Source organism: Malania oleifera, chromosome 10, assembly GCF_029873635.1.
Source record: "Malania oleifera isolate guangnan ecotype guangnan chromosome 10, ASM2987363v1, whole genome shotgun sequence".
NCBI classification, from domain to species: Eukaryota; Viridiplantae; Streptophyta; class Magnoliopsida; order Santalales; family Ximeniaceae; genus Malania; species Malania oleifera.
Genome location: NC_080426.1, coordinates 50,670,453 through 50,689,366, shown reverse-complemented (window position 1 = coordinate 50,689,366; position 18,914 = coordinate 50,670,453). Strand labels below are relative to the sequence as shown.

The window sequence follows — 18,914 nt, the reverse complement described above, 5'->3', positions numbered from 1 at the left end:
GAGGGACCCCATGGGGAGGGGAAGGCCTTTGCTGTCACTGTTGGGAAGGCAAATGGTAGAAGAAGAAGAAGAAGAAGAAGAAGAAGAAAAGAAGGTTGCCCCATGTGGAATGCAACATAGATGGGGCAAGTGTTGTTCCAGTTTGGTAAACCACATGCCCCAAAAGTGGAGAAAGCTGAATGGGCACGCTACAAGGTGGAAAATAAAAGAGTGAGTAATGGCCTAATGGGTTAGCTAGCGATGTTTTTTTGGGTTTGGGAGGAAAAAGCTAAGAGTCAAAAATAGAGGGGGGTGGTGACTGGTGACTGGTGACTGGTGAGCGGTGAGAGATGAGAGGGCAATATTATATAAGTTAATCCCCGCCCTTTAATAGTATTGATGGAGTCAGATTGCTTCAATTACACACATTTACACCTGACGGTCACAGCCATGAGCCACCCTCGCCTCCCCTGCCCTCCTTCTGTAGGTTCCTAGGCATAGCCATATATTATAATCTCTCTCTCCTCCCTTTTCTCTCTCCTCCTCTCCCTCTCCTCCTCTTCAAAAACCGCCTATCCATTTCATTCCCTGCCTGTCGTTTTTCCTACATCAAGGCACTAGGGGAGAAAAGAAACTATCCGTCTTTCTCTCTCTGTCCATCTCTCTGCGTTTGTGTGTTTTTGTGTGAAATGGGTAGGTTAGGCATGGCTATTTGCTGAATCTAGAATGACCCATTTCAGAGTTCTCTAACCAGCGTCTGGGGGGAAGATTTATACATATCCATTCCGTTTCACCGCGCGTTCATCTTCTCCATAGGGAAGATAGTTGAGTGGTTTCGTATTCGCTATTATTTCTCGCCCAAATCTGAGCTTCTCTGGCAAATCGGGGAAAACTATTTGTTCGTGAAGAGTAAAAGGCGGGTTCTGCGCGCAGAACGGGAAGCTCTGTTTCCATCAAAGTATGGTAGTGATGGGTTCATTGTATGAAGCGTTTTCTTCTGTTTTTTTTTTAAGTCCCTTTTTGGGGTTGTAATTGATCTGCTTCTGATTTTTGTTGGGGGGTGATATTTTCCTGTTTATTATGACTTTTGTTTTATTAACTCTATGGGGTGTATGTTTGATTGATTGGTCTTTGCTGTCTAATCTGTCTTTCCTAATATTGATTTGCTGTTTCTATCTTCAATTCCTTCTAGGGTTTGATATCAGAACCCAAGAAAATTTTTTAATTTATTTTTATTTATTTTTTGGTCATGAATGCACAGGTGGATTTTGGATTAGAACTGCCACTGCTGTCACAAATCCGGTGAAATATGATGCGTTGATGGCATTTTTGCGTTTATAAAATTGCACGAAATCCTTCTGTGATTAGATGTCAGCGTTTTGCAATGTCTGTTTTTGTTCCTGAGGCACTGTAACGTTATACGGATTCAGAGATGAGATTTCACATCCAATAATGATTTTGTTTCTATTCAAGTTGTTAAGTTCCCGCATTTTTATGATATTGTCTCTTTTTATTTTATGGTGTTATCTCTTTCTGTGTATGCATATGATTTGACAATATCCAAAATGCCATTTTTTGTTCTGTTGAATATTGTTTGGCATTCATTGCCTGAGATTGAGGTTTTTTCTTTTAGGTTGTTTTTCTACAATGCTTTTACGCATACTATGTCAACTTTATTGTGTGATGTTTTCCTCAATTTCTTTCATTTAGGTATCTGAATTTAACTTCATTTTTATGGCATTGAATTAGTTTTTACTACCCACCTAGTTTCTCTTGCATTGATCTATGTTTGATCTGGTTGATAAGGGTGAATTTCTATAGTATGAGCCCTTGCCTTTAGGATTTAGGCTTCTTATGAACCTGAAATGTCTGATGTTGGATAGGCTTGGTTTATATGACTCCACGAGTTCTGCAAGTGAGCCATTTCATTTGAGCGATGTTCTGATAATTTTGCAACCAAATCTTGTGGTCAGGTTTTCTTGAACTCTCTTAATCATGGAGGGGGAATCTTCATGGATCAGCCACTGCGTTAATAACCCTGCAAAAGATATTATTATTGGGGAGTTTGATTCATTCTCAGACATTGGTGATGACGGCAATAAAGATGGTGATAAAGTTTCTTTGGATTTAATCCTGCCTGATGAGTTGTTGGAACGAATCCTGGCATGTCTTCCCATTGCTAGCATTTTTAGGGCAGGTTCTGTCTGCAAAAGATGGCACGAGATAGTTAGTTCAAGAAGGTTTTTATGGAATTTACCCTTGTCACAAAAGCCTTGGTATTTTATGTTTACGTGTTCCGATGAACCAATTGGTTATGCTTATGATCCTGTCCTTCGGAAGTGGTACAACATTGAACTTCCCTGCATTGATAAGTCCAACTGGTTCATTGCTTCATCCTGTGGCTTGGTGTGCTTCATGGACAATGATAGTCGAAGTGACTTATATGTCTGTAATCCAATCACCAAGTGCTGCAAGAGGCTTGAGGAACCACCAGGTTTGAAATTCTCTGATTACAGTGCACTTGCAATTTCAGCAAACAGAAAGTCGCACCGTTATAATTTATCAGTCGTGAAATCTAAGCAAGTACCAGGAGATTTTTTCCAGTGGGATCTTTCAATTCATATATACGATTCAGAAACAATGATGTGGGTTACCTCTTTGACAGAGGTTTTGAGTGGGTGGAGAGGTGGTGATGAGAGTGTGATCTGTGATGGGGTTTTGTACTTCTTGATTTACTCTACTGCTGTAGGGATGCCAGAGCATCGTCATGGCCTAATCACGTATAATCTCTCAAGTCGGGTGCCCCATGGTATGCTGATTAGGAGTTTTATCCCTGTACCATGCCTTCTTACTTGCGGTCGTTTAATGAATCTCAAGGAGAAGCTGGTATTGGTGGGGGGGATTGGGAAACCGGATCGACCAGACATAATCAAGGGGATTGGCATCTGGGTTCTCAAAGGGAAGGAGTGGCAAGAGATTGCCCGCATGCCGCACAAGTTTTTTCAAGGATTTGGAGAGTTTGATGATGTTTTTGCCAGCAGCGGTTCAGATGATCTCATTTACATTCAGAGTTATGGAGCTCCAGCCCTTCTTGTTTTTGACATGAGCCAGAGACTATGGAAATGGTCACAAAAGTGCCCTGTGATGAAGAGGTTTCCGCTTCAGCTTTTTACTGGTTTTTCTTTTGAACCGAAACTTGAAATTGTACCATGAGTTGGTTTTTCAGTTGTGTTACTGAAAAATTTGTCTGATATTCTATTCCCCCTTTCAATTCAGCGGCCTGTGAACTTTTGAAGCTGTCCACGGCGCTTCTGGGCTAATAGGTTTCATGTTAAGCGATATCTTTTCTTTCTTTTTTTTCCCTATTTTTTGGCTCTTAGTTTCAGTTATGAGTGTTCCAGGAAGAAAATGTAACAGTGGATAATGCTTCTTGCTTCTTTGGAGATAATGGAAATATTATTCTTTACATCCAGATATATTGTGGGAATAGAAATACATGCTTTTGACGCCCCTATAGGTTAATCTCTGACAATCCCCTGCCATTTCTCTTCATTACAAGAACTATTTCCTTTTTTAGATTACGCACCGGGTAGGTTGACAAATTACTGTTTGTTCTTCATTGGGTCAATGGTAAACCATGTTAGAAAAGATCTCCCTTGAAATAAATCTTGTTTTGGCAGAAGATTTGAGTCTTTACCCATTAAGCTTCCAACATGCTGACAACAAGTACAAAATTATCTGTTTATCCATTGCACAACCCAAATGCTATCAATGACCTGTTTTGTATTTTTATGCTATCCCCGTCTCCCGGTGAAAACTTGGTTAATGGTACTCCATTACTCTGTCTAGTTGCGTGTTCTTTTATCAAGCATTTGGCTTATTAACCCTCCAATTCAAGGCCCAGAGATGAGTATCTCGCCGCCCCACCTCTCCTTCCTCCCCTGGCGCAGACACTTCGCTTTTATTTTCTGAGGCCTTAAAAGTCAATCTAGGGATGGGTTTCCATGGTGATGGCTTCATTGAGTCACTTTTTTTGCTTTTTCTTTTCCTTTCTTTTCTTTTTAGTACGCCCACCCTTCATACAGCCTTCCCAACCTTTAAAAGGAGAAAACTTTAAAAATAATTTAAGTAACACAAATGGTCCTCTGTACTTTACCCTGTTTCTTTTGGTTTCTGAAACAGGGTAGGCATATGATTTGGACGGCTTCTATCACCTAATATGGACGGAGATATACCTGCCAGGCCGCATGCGATCCAGCGTGTGGTGTTGTGTGTGGTGGAACCCTCCCTTTGAAGTGTAGTGTGCTTTGTGGGTTTACCACATGCGACATGCCAATGGCATTGGCATTATTGGCATTGCCATTGCCAGAAAACCCTTTTGCCCTTATTCGTTTAGTTTCACTATATTATTATGTTACTTTGGGACCGACTTCCTTGTTCTGAATTCAATTTACACTAACAGGGCCTTCCATATGCATATGGACGAGAGCTTCAGATTTTAGAGTGGATGTCTTAAGTATCCCTAATTCCCCTCGAGCTACTTTCATCCTTGTTGTTTCGTGGAGGAGACTTTTACCCACCCCTTCATAAGTTTTACCTTTCATCACATGCTTATGATTTGTTCTTATCCTAATTCTTTAGGTAAATATTTCCATTTAGTAGTCAGACTCCTTGTCCCCTCTACACACAATCATTTCATTCTTAATATAATTATTGACTTTTAAGGGGTGAAAAAGTGGAAATTTGTGCTATTTATGCTTTTAAGTTCAACACACTAGGGTTGTATTCAAACAGAGTAGGTCAACAAATCGGTGATTGGTGTATTAGAACTCCACCCTAAAAATTTAAAATGGAAACTCCGTCATCTTACGAGTTTTTGGAACTCAAGCTCAACCTGATAGCATATACATTATACATTAATGAAAATCTTGATTAGGCTTCATTAAACTTGCGAGTACCATAGCTAAATTCGAACTCAACTCATCAAATTATTTAGTTTACTTGAATTTAAAGGATAAAGTTGAGCCACAAAGCCACTCATTTACCCTATCATTGGGAGGTTGATCATTTAAATTTGGATTCAATTTTCTATAAATTTATATAAAATGCAATACAAATTTCTATTGATGTTCGTTCAAATTGACGCTTATTCAAATCTAAGATGCTAAATATATTCTTTTACATACAACTTGGGAGTAAATTCCTGAAAGATCAAATATTTGTTTAAATTTTAAATTTCAATATTAATTTGTAAAGAAAAAGGGGGTAAAACACCAATGGAGCATATGACAACTATCAAGATCATTAGAGCATAGAACGAAAAGGTCCACTGTTGCTTGTGTGTGTGGGGGTGGGTGGGCACATACACTGCACTGCACTACACTACACTACACCACACTCATAGCAAAAAGAAAGAAAACAACATGTGGATCCATCACTCAAGTCTAAAAGCATCAAAATTGCAAAATGAAAGTGAAATAAGTAGGACACAAGGAAAAAGGACTTCATTTTCTAAAAATAAAAAATAAAATATTTGGTGTGCAATCAAAGTTTGGTTGACTCTCTAAAAGGTTTGGTGAAGACACGATTGATGCACTGCCTTTCTTCTTCTTATCTTAATCAGACAATTTTCAACATCATTGAATTGGAGAACTCTTCACTCTCCCGACGCCCACTTTCAACCACCAACACACACACACTCACACACATTCATGTTGAAGTTTGACCACTACTGCTTCCCAAAGCCTCATTTCCATCTCATTTTCCTTCTACAAAATCTTTGTACGCCATTTTCTTTCGTGCTTCATGGAAATTAAATTCTTCTCTACAGAGTTGCTGGAAATGGGATGAAACCCCAGTTGGGGAAAGCTCCCTAATGCTCATGGTGCACATCTAATGCACGCCACAATGCCGAGGAAGAGCAAAATGGCCCATCCCTTAAAAATTAGCTTTGTTGAGTTGTGACTCATATTTACAAGGGGTGCCAAGGGCAAGGGCGCTCAAAGGCCCACTGAGTATGTTTTGATTCAGATGCACCTGTATTGTTATGTGAAGATATTTTAAGATTTTCACATGCGGCCGTATATACATATTGTAATCGAAGGTTGAAATCTTAAAAATCAATTTTCGTTTGATTTTATATATTGAAAGTTGCGCCCGGCTTCGTAAGTGTAGGCGTACTGTCAAATCACATAAATTCATTGTGTTTTCTATATTATGTTGGCGTGAGCTGTAAATTAGAGAAGTTATGGATCCCTTCAATTAAGGGTCAAAGAATCCCAACCATAATCCTAACTTTAAATTTTGTAAATTACCAAAAATAGAGCGTAAAATATCTCTATTTATACTTGTAATTTTTCTAAGGTAAATATATTAAAATGGCTATTTTAACGTGGTATCAGAGCGTCAGGTTCCGTTCTTAACCTATTTTTTTCCCAAACCTTCTTTGTCGCTGCCGTCGATTGTTTCTAAACGGTCAGCATAAATCTCTCAGGTCTCATCCTCTCCGTCCAATTTGCAAGCCCTTAGCTCGTTTGCACCGAGTTAGCCGATTATCTTCGTCCTCGTTGTCTGCCAGATCTTCAGACACTTTTGCCACTGTCGCACACAGACACAGGTTCGCAAACTGGGAACTTGTCAAGATGCCGAACATACGCCAATCCGAGTCCATTGCTCTTGTCGTTGTTGTCGTAAAAGGATGTTTTTTTGGGAAATGCATCCCTCCGATTCGTCGTCTCTCCACCGATTCACTGTCACACGTTGATTCATGCGACATGTTGATCGCAAAAAGCCCTTGCAACTCTCCCCTAAGGTTCTTCTTTGCTTGGTTCGTCTAAACTGATTTGATTTATTTACTGTTAATCTGATTACATGACTTTCTCTTGATCCTATGAGAAAAAAAGAAAAAAAGAAAAAGGAACACCCCTCTACACGAATGGGAGACCCAAATACCCCTTCCAAAACTGGTGATGCCCCCTTGACCCAAATAATATTTTGTCTGACTTTTTTGCAACTAAGATGGCCGAAGCCTTGACAAAGGCTCCCACACCTACTAGTTTTTCATAATCGGCTGCCGTCCCAATTGGAATTAAGTTGGATGGTTCCAACTTTGCTTTCTAGTCCCAAGTTGTGGAGATGTATATCTCCGGGAAGGAAAAACTGGGCTACATTAATGGAGAATTACCCCCTCCATCTCCAACTAATATATCTTACTGAAAGTGGCGAACGGACAATGTGATCGTTAAAGGCTGGTTGATTAACTCCATGGATCCAGCCCTAATAGGAAATTTCATTCAATTTCCTACTGCTAAATAGGTATGGGATTCGGTTACTACAACTTATTTTGATGGGGGAGATACATCATAGGTATATGAGCTAAGGCGGCATGTCTTGTCTTCGATAAGGTGGTGGATCCTTGGAAAAATTCTATACCGACTTACGAGGATTATGGCGTGAAATTGACTTCCGCCAACCAAATCCAATGGAATGCCCAACTGATATACAAAGGTACAATAATATGCTTCAAGAGGATCGAGTGTATGCTTTTTTGGATGGTTTGGACGATAAACTCGACAACATCCGGAGTGATGTACTGTAGTTGCACCCATTTCCTTCTGTGGATCAAGCTTATGCCCATGTTTGACGAGAAGCTCTCCGCCAGGTGGTGATGAATACGGTGGAGAATGAAGTCCCTACTAGAGCCATGCTCACTTCTAGGAGCCTCAAACTTGGTCAAGGACCTTTTACACATGGCTAAACGGGTTCAGGTTCCTCTAAAACCTTTCAGTCTTCTTCCAATATTGTGAAATGCTCTCACTGTGGGAACTCAAAGCATACCCATGACAATTATTTTCAATTGCACGGGTATCTTGATTGGTGGCCCGAATTTCAAGAAAAGAAGAAAAAGGAAGCAACACAGGTTAATGGTGGCAAAGGGAAAGATGTTGCGGCTACAGTTGACCCGTGCCTCTCTCCCATTCCATCTAGTGACTTGACTCATGGGACTACCTCTCTTATAGACTCAAGTATCTCTTGTCTTGCCCTACTTAGTCTTGGTAATGAATTAGATAGTGCTGCATGGCGCTTGGATTCTGGGGCCGTAGACTATATGACCTTTGATCCTGCGGATTTTACCTCTCACTTACCTCCACGATGCACCAGTATTGCCAATGTCAATGGAAGTATTTCACCTGTCACAGGGGCAGGCTCTGTAACTCTATCACCTTCATTACAATTGACAAATACTCTCCTCATTCCTTCCTTATCACATAAACTCTTATCTGTGAGCCAAGTTATTAGAGACTTAAACTGTATGGTCCTAATGTATCGTAATTCTTGTTTTCTTTAGGATATTCTCACCAAGGAGATAATTGGGCGTGGTACTAGGAAGGGGGGATTATACTACATGGAAGACTTCAGTCTAGGTCGTGCACATCAGGTGTCCTCTCAGGAGTCCAAGACTCAACAGATATGGTTGTGGCATCGTCGTTTAGGTCATCCCTCATTTGGGTATTTACAACATTTATTTCCTGATTTATTCTCGAATATGGATCTATCTATGTTTCATTGTGATGCTTGTATTTTGGAAAAAAGTCATTGTGCCAATTATCCATTACGCTTTGTAGAGACCTGGAAAATTAAATAAGTAATAAAGAAAGAGAGAGGGAGGAATAAGAAAGGGAAGGAAAATTTAAAAAGAGAGAGTAGCAAGGCTTCATCGATGAACCCAGGGTCTTCGTCGACGAATATCCCATAGATTTCGGCGACGAGGTACACGTGTCCCGTCGACGAGAAGATATCGAGAGTTTTGGGAGTTTTACGAAAATTTCAGGTTCGTCGACAAAATAGCCTCCTCGCCAACAAAGTGTCTTCATGTATTCATCGACGAACGAATTCATCGACGAATTTCGGCCTATAAAGGGTGAAACCCTCATTTTTCAGCGTCATTTCTCTCTCTCTCTCTCTCTTTAGACCCACGACTCTCTTTGTAACGACCTCTTCTATATATTAAATGTTCTGATACCCCCTGCTATGGAACTCAAGCCTCGGAAGGCACCAGGGTAAATCTGAATATAAAATCATACCTATGCAGCGGAAACGTAATCCATACACATCATACAATACCAAGTATCTGCGTTTCTCAACCATAACTGTATAAAATACATCTCTCTCCAAAATATCTGTCCCAAAATACAAAATCCTACACAAACTTACCCTCTAAACCAGGGTAACCAATATACTCTCTATCCGCAAGGCTGATCTGCTCGCTTAACTAGCTCACCTGAAAAAAATGTTAAAGTAATGGGGTGAGTCGACGCTCAGTAAGTGAAAATATGTTATTACTAGTGTGTGACAACTAAGTTAGGAATAATGTTTAAATAACAACTGAACTATAATACAATAGTAAATCTGTAAAGCATATATTTCTTTTCGCAATTTAAAATATAACTGTATCATTTGTATTCTCTACTTTTCATACTACTAATATCATACTATACTCATCATATATTGTAAAACTGTATACATATACATAACTGTGCTTTATCCTTGGAACTTTGTATGTCATGATTTGACCCCTCATGACAGGGTTGTGCGGCCCGTAGGCTGGACTTAATCTGCTTGGCCCTCCAGATAAGTCAATATACTCTACACTACCTCAGCCCGACCAAACTGCATACTCTCCTAGGCGCGGGATTGGCTGCTACCTAGTCAAACTGGCCCCCTCCACCAAGCAAACTGGGGAGCTGCATACTCTCCGAGCACGGTCGATGGTACCCACACACTATCTGAGATATGTGGTTGCACTCTATCTGTATCTAGCAATAGTACCGTGCTCTGTATTCTTTATCTGTACTATATCTATCTATAATCTTCCTTAGGGATCTGATACTATATATATATATACATACATACATATATATACTCTTTTACTATTTTCATCATGTTTCCAAAATTATCATAACGCTATCTTTCTAAACTATAAATATTGTAATCTCTGTATACTGTATTTTTAGTATCTTGATGCTATCTCTATATATCTGTCTGTATACTCTGTCTATATACTCTGTATGTTATGGTAATAAGAAACATGGCATACTATAAACACTGTATATAATGTTCTGAATAAAGCTGTAATATACTGATCTGAGTAAAACTGTATACATGTATATGTATATATATTTTTTTAATGAAACTATTCGAATAAAGGCTGTATATGTATGTATATCTTTCTATATAATCTCTGTGAATATATGACTATATCTGTATATTTTGTATAACTTCATATACTGGGAAAAAAACTATATAAACTGTATATATTGTCTATATCTGTGTATTCAGTATAGTATAATATACTGTAAAAAAACCATATAAGTTCTTCATACATAAATATCTACTTAAGCCATACAAGCATATAAAACTAATATTCTGTAAAACTAGGTAATAAGCTGGTATATACATATGTGTAAAATCTCTGTTAACATTATAAAAATTCCTAACATAGCATATTTCCCTTACCTTATCTCTGAAAAGTCCCTACTGTACTCTAACCCTATACCTGCAGGGTTCTTCACTCAACACCCTGAAAATCAAATCCCCTAGAACAAAACATCAGTATTTTTTCATGTATTGTATTTCTTATAATTGAGGAAAAGACAAATACTGAATAAAAATGCCTTACTTTGAGATTGGGACGAAATCCAAACCAACTCCACCAACGATCAGCTCCAATAGACTTGCAGAGAACTTCACCAGGAGCGTTGTGGTGGCTTCAGATCATTGATTCGACGTAAAACGGACCCAGAATTGAAGAGAGAAGAAGAGAGGGACGTAGAGAGAGAGAGAGAGAGAGAGAGAGAGAGAGAAGAGAGAGAGGAGAGGGTTTCTGCGCGAGTTTTGCGTGAAAAATCTGGGTTTTCACTATTTATAGAGCCGGATTCGTCAACAAGACACATCACCTCGTCGACGAGTCCTTTAATAATTTCGTCGACGAATTCCTTCCTCGTCGACGTTTCAGACTGTCCCAAAAACCTTTCTCGATATCTTCTCATCGACGAGGTCCCCTTATGCGCACATTGACGAACTCCCTGTGTTCGTCGACGAGGCCCTGTGGAAAATTCTTTCGGATTATTATCTTCAAAATGCAATGTCGTCGACGAAGCCTACTACCTTCTTCTATTTCTGTTTCCATTTCCCTCTCTTTTTATTATTTAAATACCATTATTTTTCGAGTCGTTACATTCTCCCCTCCTTATAAAATTTTTTCCTCCAAATTTACTATCTATATCTCCATCTATACACTCCATCATCCCGTAAAGGAAAATGATCTACTTATTATTACCTGCCCTCACTAGTGGGAGAGGAATACCGTGGTTACATTTATGTCCTGGGGAATTACACATATAGAAACTAAAAACTATCTACTAACTAAAATCAATACATGTACCTGCAAAAGAAACTTATTTAACTATTATACTTTACCTGATTACCTCTATACCTCTTGAAATAACTGCAGGTATCTCTATCTGATCTGCTCCTCGAGTTCCCAAGAAGCTTCCTCTATAGTATGATTCTTCCACAAAACTTTTACTAATTGAATTTCTTTGGTGTGCAGTACTTGTGTCTTTCTGTCTAATATATGTACTGGTGTCTCTTCATAAGCTAGTGAATCCTTAAACTCTATCTCTGCATAGCTGATTATGTGGGATGGGTCTGGGACACATTTCCTTAACATAGCAACATGAAATACGTCAAACATTGTTGAACAAACTTGGTTATCTCCCTCTTTATTCCACTCCACAAGAAAAACTCTCTCAGATCTCGATATATTTTAGTGCTACTAGGATGTACGGTGTATAGAGATTTGTGAACCTCCTCTAATATAGTTCTCCTAATCTCGGTATCTGTAGGAACACAGAGCCTAGCACGGAATCATAGGACTTCGACATCTGATATGCGAAACTCCTCTCCCTAACAATCCCGCACTCTAGCCAATACCTCTACCAACTCCGCATCATCACCCTGAGCTACTTTAATCCTCTCGTATAGCGTAAGCTGAACCACTAGACTGGCAATAGCTTCCTGAGGACTATCCTCTACCAATTCTATGCTGAGCCTCTCCAAATATATCAGAATTGAGTGTTGTATCTCCATAACTGCCAGTACAGGTCCCCCTGATTTCCTGCTCAGAGCAATTGCCACTACATTCTCTTTTCCTGGGTGGTAACTAATCATGTAATCATAGTCTTTAATAAGTTCTAGCCACCTTCTTTGCCTCATATTCAACTCTTTCTGGGTAAAGAAATATTTCATACTTTTGTGATTCGTGAAAATCTCGCACTTTCCACCATATAAATAATGCCTCCAGATCTTGAGAGCATACACCACTGCAGCAAGTTCTAAATCATGGATAAGATAATTCTTCTCATATTCTTTAAGCTGTCTAGACGCATAAGCAATGACCCTACCGTGCTGCATCAACACGCATCCAAAACCCTTCAAAGAGGCATCACTGTATATTACAAACCCATCATCCTCTGAAGGAATAGCCAGTTCTGGAGTTGAAACTAGTCACCGCTTTAACTCCTAAAAACTCTACTCACAGTCGTTGGTCCAGTCAAACTTTACATTTTTTCTCGTAAGACGTGTTAATGGACCTAATAGCTTGGAGAAATCATCCATAAAGCGCCGGTAATAACTTGCTAATCCCAGAAAACTCCTAACTTCCTGAACATTTCCCAGCCTTTCCCAACTCACCACTACCTCTATTTTACTTGGATCAATTGATACAACTGTTTTAGAGATCACATGGCCGAAAAAAGTAACCTGTTTTAACCAAAACTCACATTTCTTGAATTTTGCATAAATTTTTTTTCCCTTAATATCTGCAAGACCAGCCTCAAATGATGCTCATGCTCCTCAGAACTCCTCGAGTATACCAGTATATCATCAATAAATACAACCACAAACTGGTTCAAATACTGATGGAACACCCGATTCATCAAATCCATAAATACTGCTGGTGCATTAGTCAACCCGAATGACATCACTAAGAACTCGTAATGCCCATACCTGGTACGAAACGCAGTCTTCGAAATATCCTCTACTTTAACTTTCACCTGATGGTAGCCTAACCGTAGATCAATTTCAGAGTAAACCCGGGTCCCCCGAAACTGATCAAATAAATCATCGATCCTAGGGAGAGGATATTTATTTTTGATCATTAGTTTATTGATCTCCCTATAATTGATACACAGTCTCATGGTCCCATCCTTCTTTTTCACGAATAAAACTGGCACACCCCAGGGTGACACACTAGGCCTAATAAAACCCTTATCCAGCAATTCTTGTAGTTGATCTTTTAGTTCTTTCAACTTGACTGGAGCCATACGGTACGGTGCTTTAGATACTGGCACAGATCCTGACAACAGATCTATAGCGAACTCAATCTCATGATCAGGTGGCAAACCAGGTAATTCTTCTAGAAATACATCTGGAAACTCTCTCACTACTAGTATGTTAGCTTGTCTCAATTCTTCTTTTGGCGATTCTTTTAGGTATGTGACATGCCCCTGGAAACCATCTTGCAGCAGCCTCCTCACTTGAATAGCTGACATTAGCTGCGGTGAAGCACGTATGCGTGTTCCTACAAATCTGTACTCTTATTCACCCGGGGGTCTGAAAATCACTTCTTTCTGATGGCACTCCATGCTAGCGTAATGAGTAGCTAGCCAGTCCATGCCCAATATCACATCAAACCCCTGCATATCAAGGATCATAAGATTGGCTAACAACACCCTCCCCTGGATACTTATTAGAAAATGTCGCAACACCTTCCTGCATTTTACCACTGATCCCATCTATTCCAGCTATTTTCACATATCCCGCTGATATAAAGGAATGGGTGGCAGCTGTATCAAACAAAACAACAATTTATATGGTAAAGCAATAATGATACCTGTGACCACGTCTCTAGCCGTCTTAGCGTCTCCCGACGTCAACGCATAGACTCTTGCCGGTGCAGTATTTCTCTGTTGACCTCCATGAGGTGCCTGATATCCACCTCGAAATGGCCTGGGAGCCAGTGCATAATTTGATGGCATCTGACACGATCAAGCCATATGACCCAGCCTCCCACAGCGATAACAAACATTCTCCCCCAGTCAGCACTCACTAGGATGTCTCTATCCGCATCTAGGACAAATGGCAGGAAGCTGTCTGCACTGAAATCCCGCGTGGGCTACCATCTGCCTCTGGCCTCTGCCAGATCTAACCCCCTCTCCAGGGCCTCGGCTAGGACCCGCCTGAAAACTTGAGGGTGCGGTCCTCTTCCTTTGATTCTGTGTCTCCGTCTCTTTAGATAGACTCTCCTCCGCTATAATGGCCTGTCAACTAACTCTGCAAAATCCTAGATCCTCAGTACTGCCACTTGCCTGTAAATATCTCACCTCAAATTCCTCTCAAACATTCTGACCTTCTTTACTTCATCGGGGACAGTATATGGGCAGAAACCCGAGAGCTCGATAAATCTCACCGCATACTGCTGGACAAGCAATGATCCCTAGGACAGGCTCAGAAATCCTGTACTCAAGCCTCTTTGACTGAGGCAGGATAGTACCTATCGAAAAATATATCCCTGAAACGGGCCTAGGTCATCGACACTAGTATAACCCTCTGCTCCTCCAACAATCTGGCGACTGCCCACCATCTCTCGGCCTCCCTTGCCAGCCTATATGTAGCATATAAAAGTCTCTGCTTGTCGGTGCAATGAAGTACTGTCAGAATCTTCTCTACCTCCTGTACGCAGTTCTCTGCAACTATAGGGTCAGTCGCTCTAGAAAATGCTAGCGGATTCATCTTTGTAAATTTCTCTATGGTACATCCCTAAGCTGAAGATGGACCTTCCTGCTCTCTAGAGGTCCATGTAATCTCAGCCATAACTTGCTGAGCCACATTGCGTAGCACAGCATCTGAATCCCCACCTGTTGCACCAAAAGGACCAGCACCATCATTCCCACTAGCGTGAGCGCTATTGCCTCCCGGGTCCATCCTGCAAATACATAGAACACCGTTTCATAGAACATTGTTTCAGAATTCTATTTCCCTATACACCCAACTTATTCAACTAAAACTCCGAATTCTCTATTAATCATCCCTCCTGATCCTAACCCCAAATCACATCCCATAACCTAAATACATAACTCATCAATAGTTTACTATGACTTTCCTGAAGTTGTCACCCCAGGAAAAACACAGAAACCACCACGAAATCCTGTATCGAGATCACAGAACAAACCTAAAATATTTTCCTATATTCTGGTATTGTTTCCCACTGCACTCTAAAGTCTATAGAACCTAACAACTTAACTTTTGATACCAAACTGTAATGACCTCTTTTTATATATACATATATATATATATATATATATACATATATATACATATATATATACATATATATATATATATATATTAACTGTTCTGATACCCCCTGCTATGGAACTTGAGCCTCGGAAGGTACCTGGGTAAATCTGAATATAAAATTATACCCATGCAGCGGAAACGTAATCCATACACATCATACGATACCAGGTATCTGTGTTTCTCAACCATAACTATATAAAATACATCTCTCTCCAAAATATCTATCCCAAAATACAAAACCCTACACAAACTTACCCTCTAAACCAGGGTAACCAATATACTCTCTATCCGTGAGCCTGATTTGCTAGCCTAATTGGCTTACCTGAAAAAAAATGTTAAAGTAATGGGGTGAGTCGACGCTCAGTAAGTGGAAATATGCTATTACTAGTGTGTGGCAACTAAGTTAGGAATACTGTTTAAATAACAATTGAACTATAATACAATAATAAATCTGTAAAGCATATCTTTCTTTTCACAATTTTAAATATAACTATATCATCTGTATTTTCTACTTTTCATATTACTAATATCATATTATACTCATCATATACTGTAAAACTATATACATATACATAACTGTGCTTTATCCCTGAAACTCTGTATGTCATGATTTGACCCCTCATGATAGGGTTGTGTGTCTTGTAGGTGGGACTTAATTTGGTCGGCCCTCTAGATAAGTCAATATACTCTACACTACCTTAGTACGGCCAAGCTGTATACTCTCCTCGGCATGGAACTGGCTGCTACCTTGTCAAACCGGCCCCCTCCACCCAGCGAACTGGGGAGCTGCATACTCTCTGAGCACGGTCGACGGTACCAACACACTATCTGAGATTTGTGGTTGCACTCTATCTATATCTAGCAATGGTACCGTGCTCTGTATTCTTTATTTGTACTGTATCTGTCTGTAATCTTCCTCAGGGATCTGATACTATATATATACATATATACATATATACTCTTACTATTTTCATCGTGTTTCCAAAATTACCATAACGTTATCTTTCTGTACCTATAAATACTGTAATCTCTGTATACTGTATCTGTAACATCTTGATGCTATCTCTGTATATCTGTCTGTATACTCTGTCTATATACTCTGTATGTTATGGTAATAGGAAACATGGCATACTATAAACACTGTATATACTGTTCTGAATAAAGCTGTAATATACTGATCTGAGTAAAACTATATACATGTATATATATATATATATATATATATATATATATATATTTTTTAATGAAACTATTCGAATAAAAGCTGTATATGTATGTTTATCTTTCTATATAATCTCTGTAAATATATGACTATATCTGTATATTTTGTATAACTTCATATACTGGGAAAAAATCTATATAAACTGTATATATTGTCTATATCTGTGTATTCAATATAGTATAATATACTATAAAAAAACCATATAAGTTCTTCATCACATAAATATCTACTTAGGCCACACAAACATTTAAAACTCATATTCTGTAAAACTAGGTAATAAGCTGGTATATACATATGTGTAAAATCTCTGTTAACATTATAAAAATTCATAGCATAGCACATTCCTTTACATTATCTATGAAAAGTCCCTACTGTACTCTTGCCCTATACCCGCAGGGTTCTCCACTCAACACCTTGAAAATCAAATCCCCCAGAACAAAACATCAGTATTTTTTCATGTATTGTATTTCTTATAACTGAGAGAATGACAAATACTGAATAAAATGTCTTACCCTGAGATTGAGACGAAATCCAAACCAATTCCACCAACGATAAGCTCCAGCAGACTTGCAGAGAACTTTACTAAGAGCGTCGTGGTGGCTTCAGATCGTCTATCCGACGTGAAATGGACCCAAAATCGAAGAGAGAAGGAGAGAGGGATGTAGAGAGAGAGAGAGATGAGAGGGTTTCTATGCGAGTTTTGCGTGAAAAATATGGGTTTTCACTATTTATAGAGTCGGATTTGTCGACGAGACACATCTCCTTGTCGACGAGTCCTTTAATAATTTCGTCGACGAACTTCCTCCCTCATCGACGAATTTCAGATTGTCTCAAAAACCCTTCTCGGTATCTTCTCGTTGACGAGGCGTGGCTTCGTCGACAAGGTCCCCTTATGCGCTCATCGACGAACTCCCTGTGTTCATCGACGAGGCGTTGTGGAAAAATCTTTCGAGTTATTATCTTCAAAGTGCAATATCGTCGACGAAGCCTACTGCCTTCTTTTATTTCTATTTCCATTTCCCTATTTCTTTATTATTTAAATACCATTATTTTTTGGGTCGTTACACTCTCTCACTTCTCTCTTCGTTTTCGGCTTCGTTAAGGCCCAGTTTGACGACCGGGAACCGCCATGAGGTTCCTAGGAAGATTCTCAACAACATAGGCGGTGTAAATGTTCAGTTTGGAGTTCCGGGGCATCATCCCAAAATCATGGTAAGTAAGAGATTTTAGGATTTAATGGATTGTTTGAAGTATTTGAAATTTGGGAAGTATTATATAGAAATTGTTGTGGGAAATGAGTTGATTGATTTGGTAAAAATGTGATTTTTAGGTTTTTGAAATCTCAGGAATTTCGCTGGTAATTATGGGTTGCGTGTGTACGGTTTCGAAAATTAAAGTAAAAGCTTTTGAAAGCTTGTGTTGTATATCTATATGATTATGGTTGTGGAATTGGTATATTTTCTCAAAAGATAGTATTACTGTAACGAATATATGTTATGATATAATGAATCTCATATTGTCACACATTGTAGATAATTTATTCCGTCTTACTGAGATGTGTCACACCCAATCATTTAAATATTTCAGGAAATCAAGATAGACCTGGTGATAGAGCTCCGAGATAGAGGGGAGCCGATACCCTGGGTAGATAGGGTGAGTATTTTAAGTTAGGGAGGTTTGATTCCCCTAGAGATTTTGTATTAGACTTGTATATATGGATGGTAGTACTCTGGTATGTGTATTCGTTGTGGTATGTATGTATATACACACATATATATATATATATATATATATATATATGAAAAGACTTTCGCTGTTAGATTGCGTATGTGGATATGATTGTGTACTCGGTACCCACTTTCGGTTCGGGTTATGTATTGGGGTAACAGAGGTTAATGTGGCTGATAGATGATTGGTATATTTTATTTATATGAGGAAAAAAATGGTATGAAAAATTGGGGCATCACATGCTTGAATAAAAGTGATACTCCATTTACTTTAATTCACTCTGATGTATAGGGTCCCTCTCCTTTACCTATTGTCTGTGGAGTGTGTTGGTTTGTGTTGTGTATTGATGATTGCACTAGAATGACCTGGCTTTATTTGATGAAAAGTAAGGATGAAGTGTTTAGTATTTTTCAATCCTTTCATGTTATGGTTCAGACACAATTTTCCTCCTCAATTCGAGTCCTTCACTCGGATAATTATGGGGAATATATAAATCATCAGTTCAAGTCATACTTTTAGAAATATGGACTCATCCATGAGACATCATGCCCTCAAACTCTGCAGC

At 39.1% G+C, this 18,914-nt stretch overlaps 1 protein-coding gene across 3 annotated transcripts; it reads left to right on the top strand.

Moving 5' to 3' along the window:
* The first annotated feature begins 233 nt into the window (after positions 1-233).
* Positions 234-3,451, top strand: LOC131166399 (F-box/kelch-repeat protein At3g61590). 3 transcript variants are annotated; one of them, XM_058124916.1, is made up of 2 exons: positions 234-937; positions 1,953-3,451. In XM_058124916.1, the coding sequence occupies exon 2, from the start codon at positions 1,975-1,977 to the stop codon at positions 3,190-3,192; it is 1,218 nt and encodes a 405-aa protein (XP_057980899.1). In that variant the 5' UTR covers positions 234-937; positions 1,953-1,974; the 3' UTR covers positions 3,193-3,451. The 3 variants fall into 3 exon arrangements, with proteins under 3 accessions (XP_057980899.1, XP_057980898.1, XP_057980900.1); XM_058124915.1 differs by having other exon boundaries at positions 324-937; positions 1,241-3,451; XM_058124917.1 differs by having other exon boundaries at positions 324-959.
* The last annotated feature ends 15,463 nt before the right edge of the window (positions 3,452-18,914 follow it).

What these genes read in the sequence shown, in the direction of transcription:
- LOC131166399 (XM_058124916.1), top strand. Translation starts at nt 1,975, where the DNA reads ATGGAGGGGGAATCTTCATGGATCAGCCACTGCGTTAATAACCCTGCA.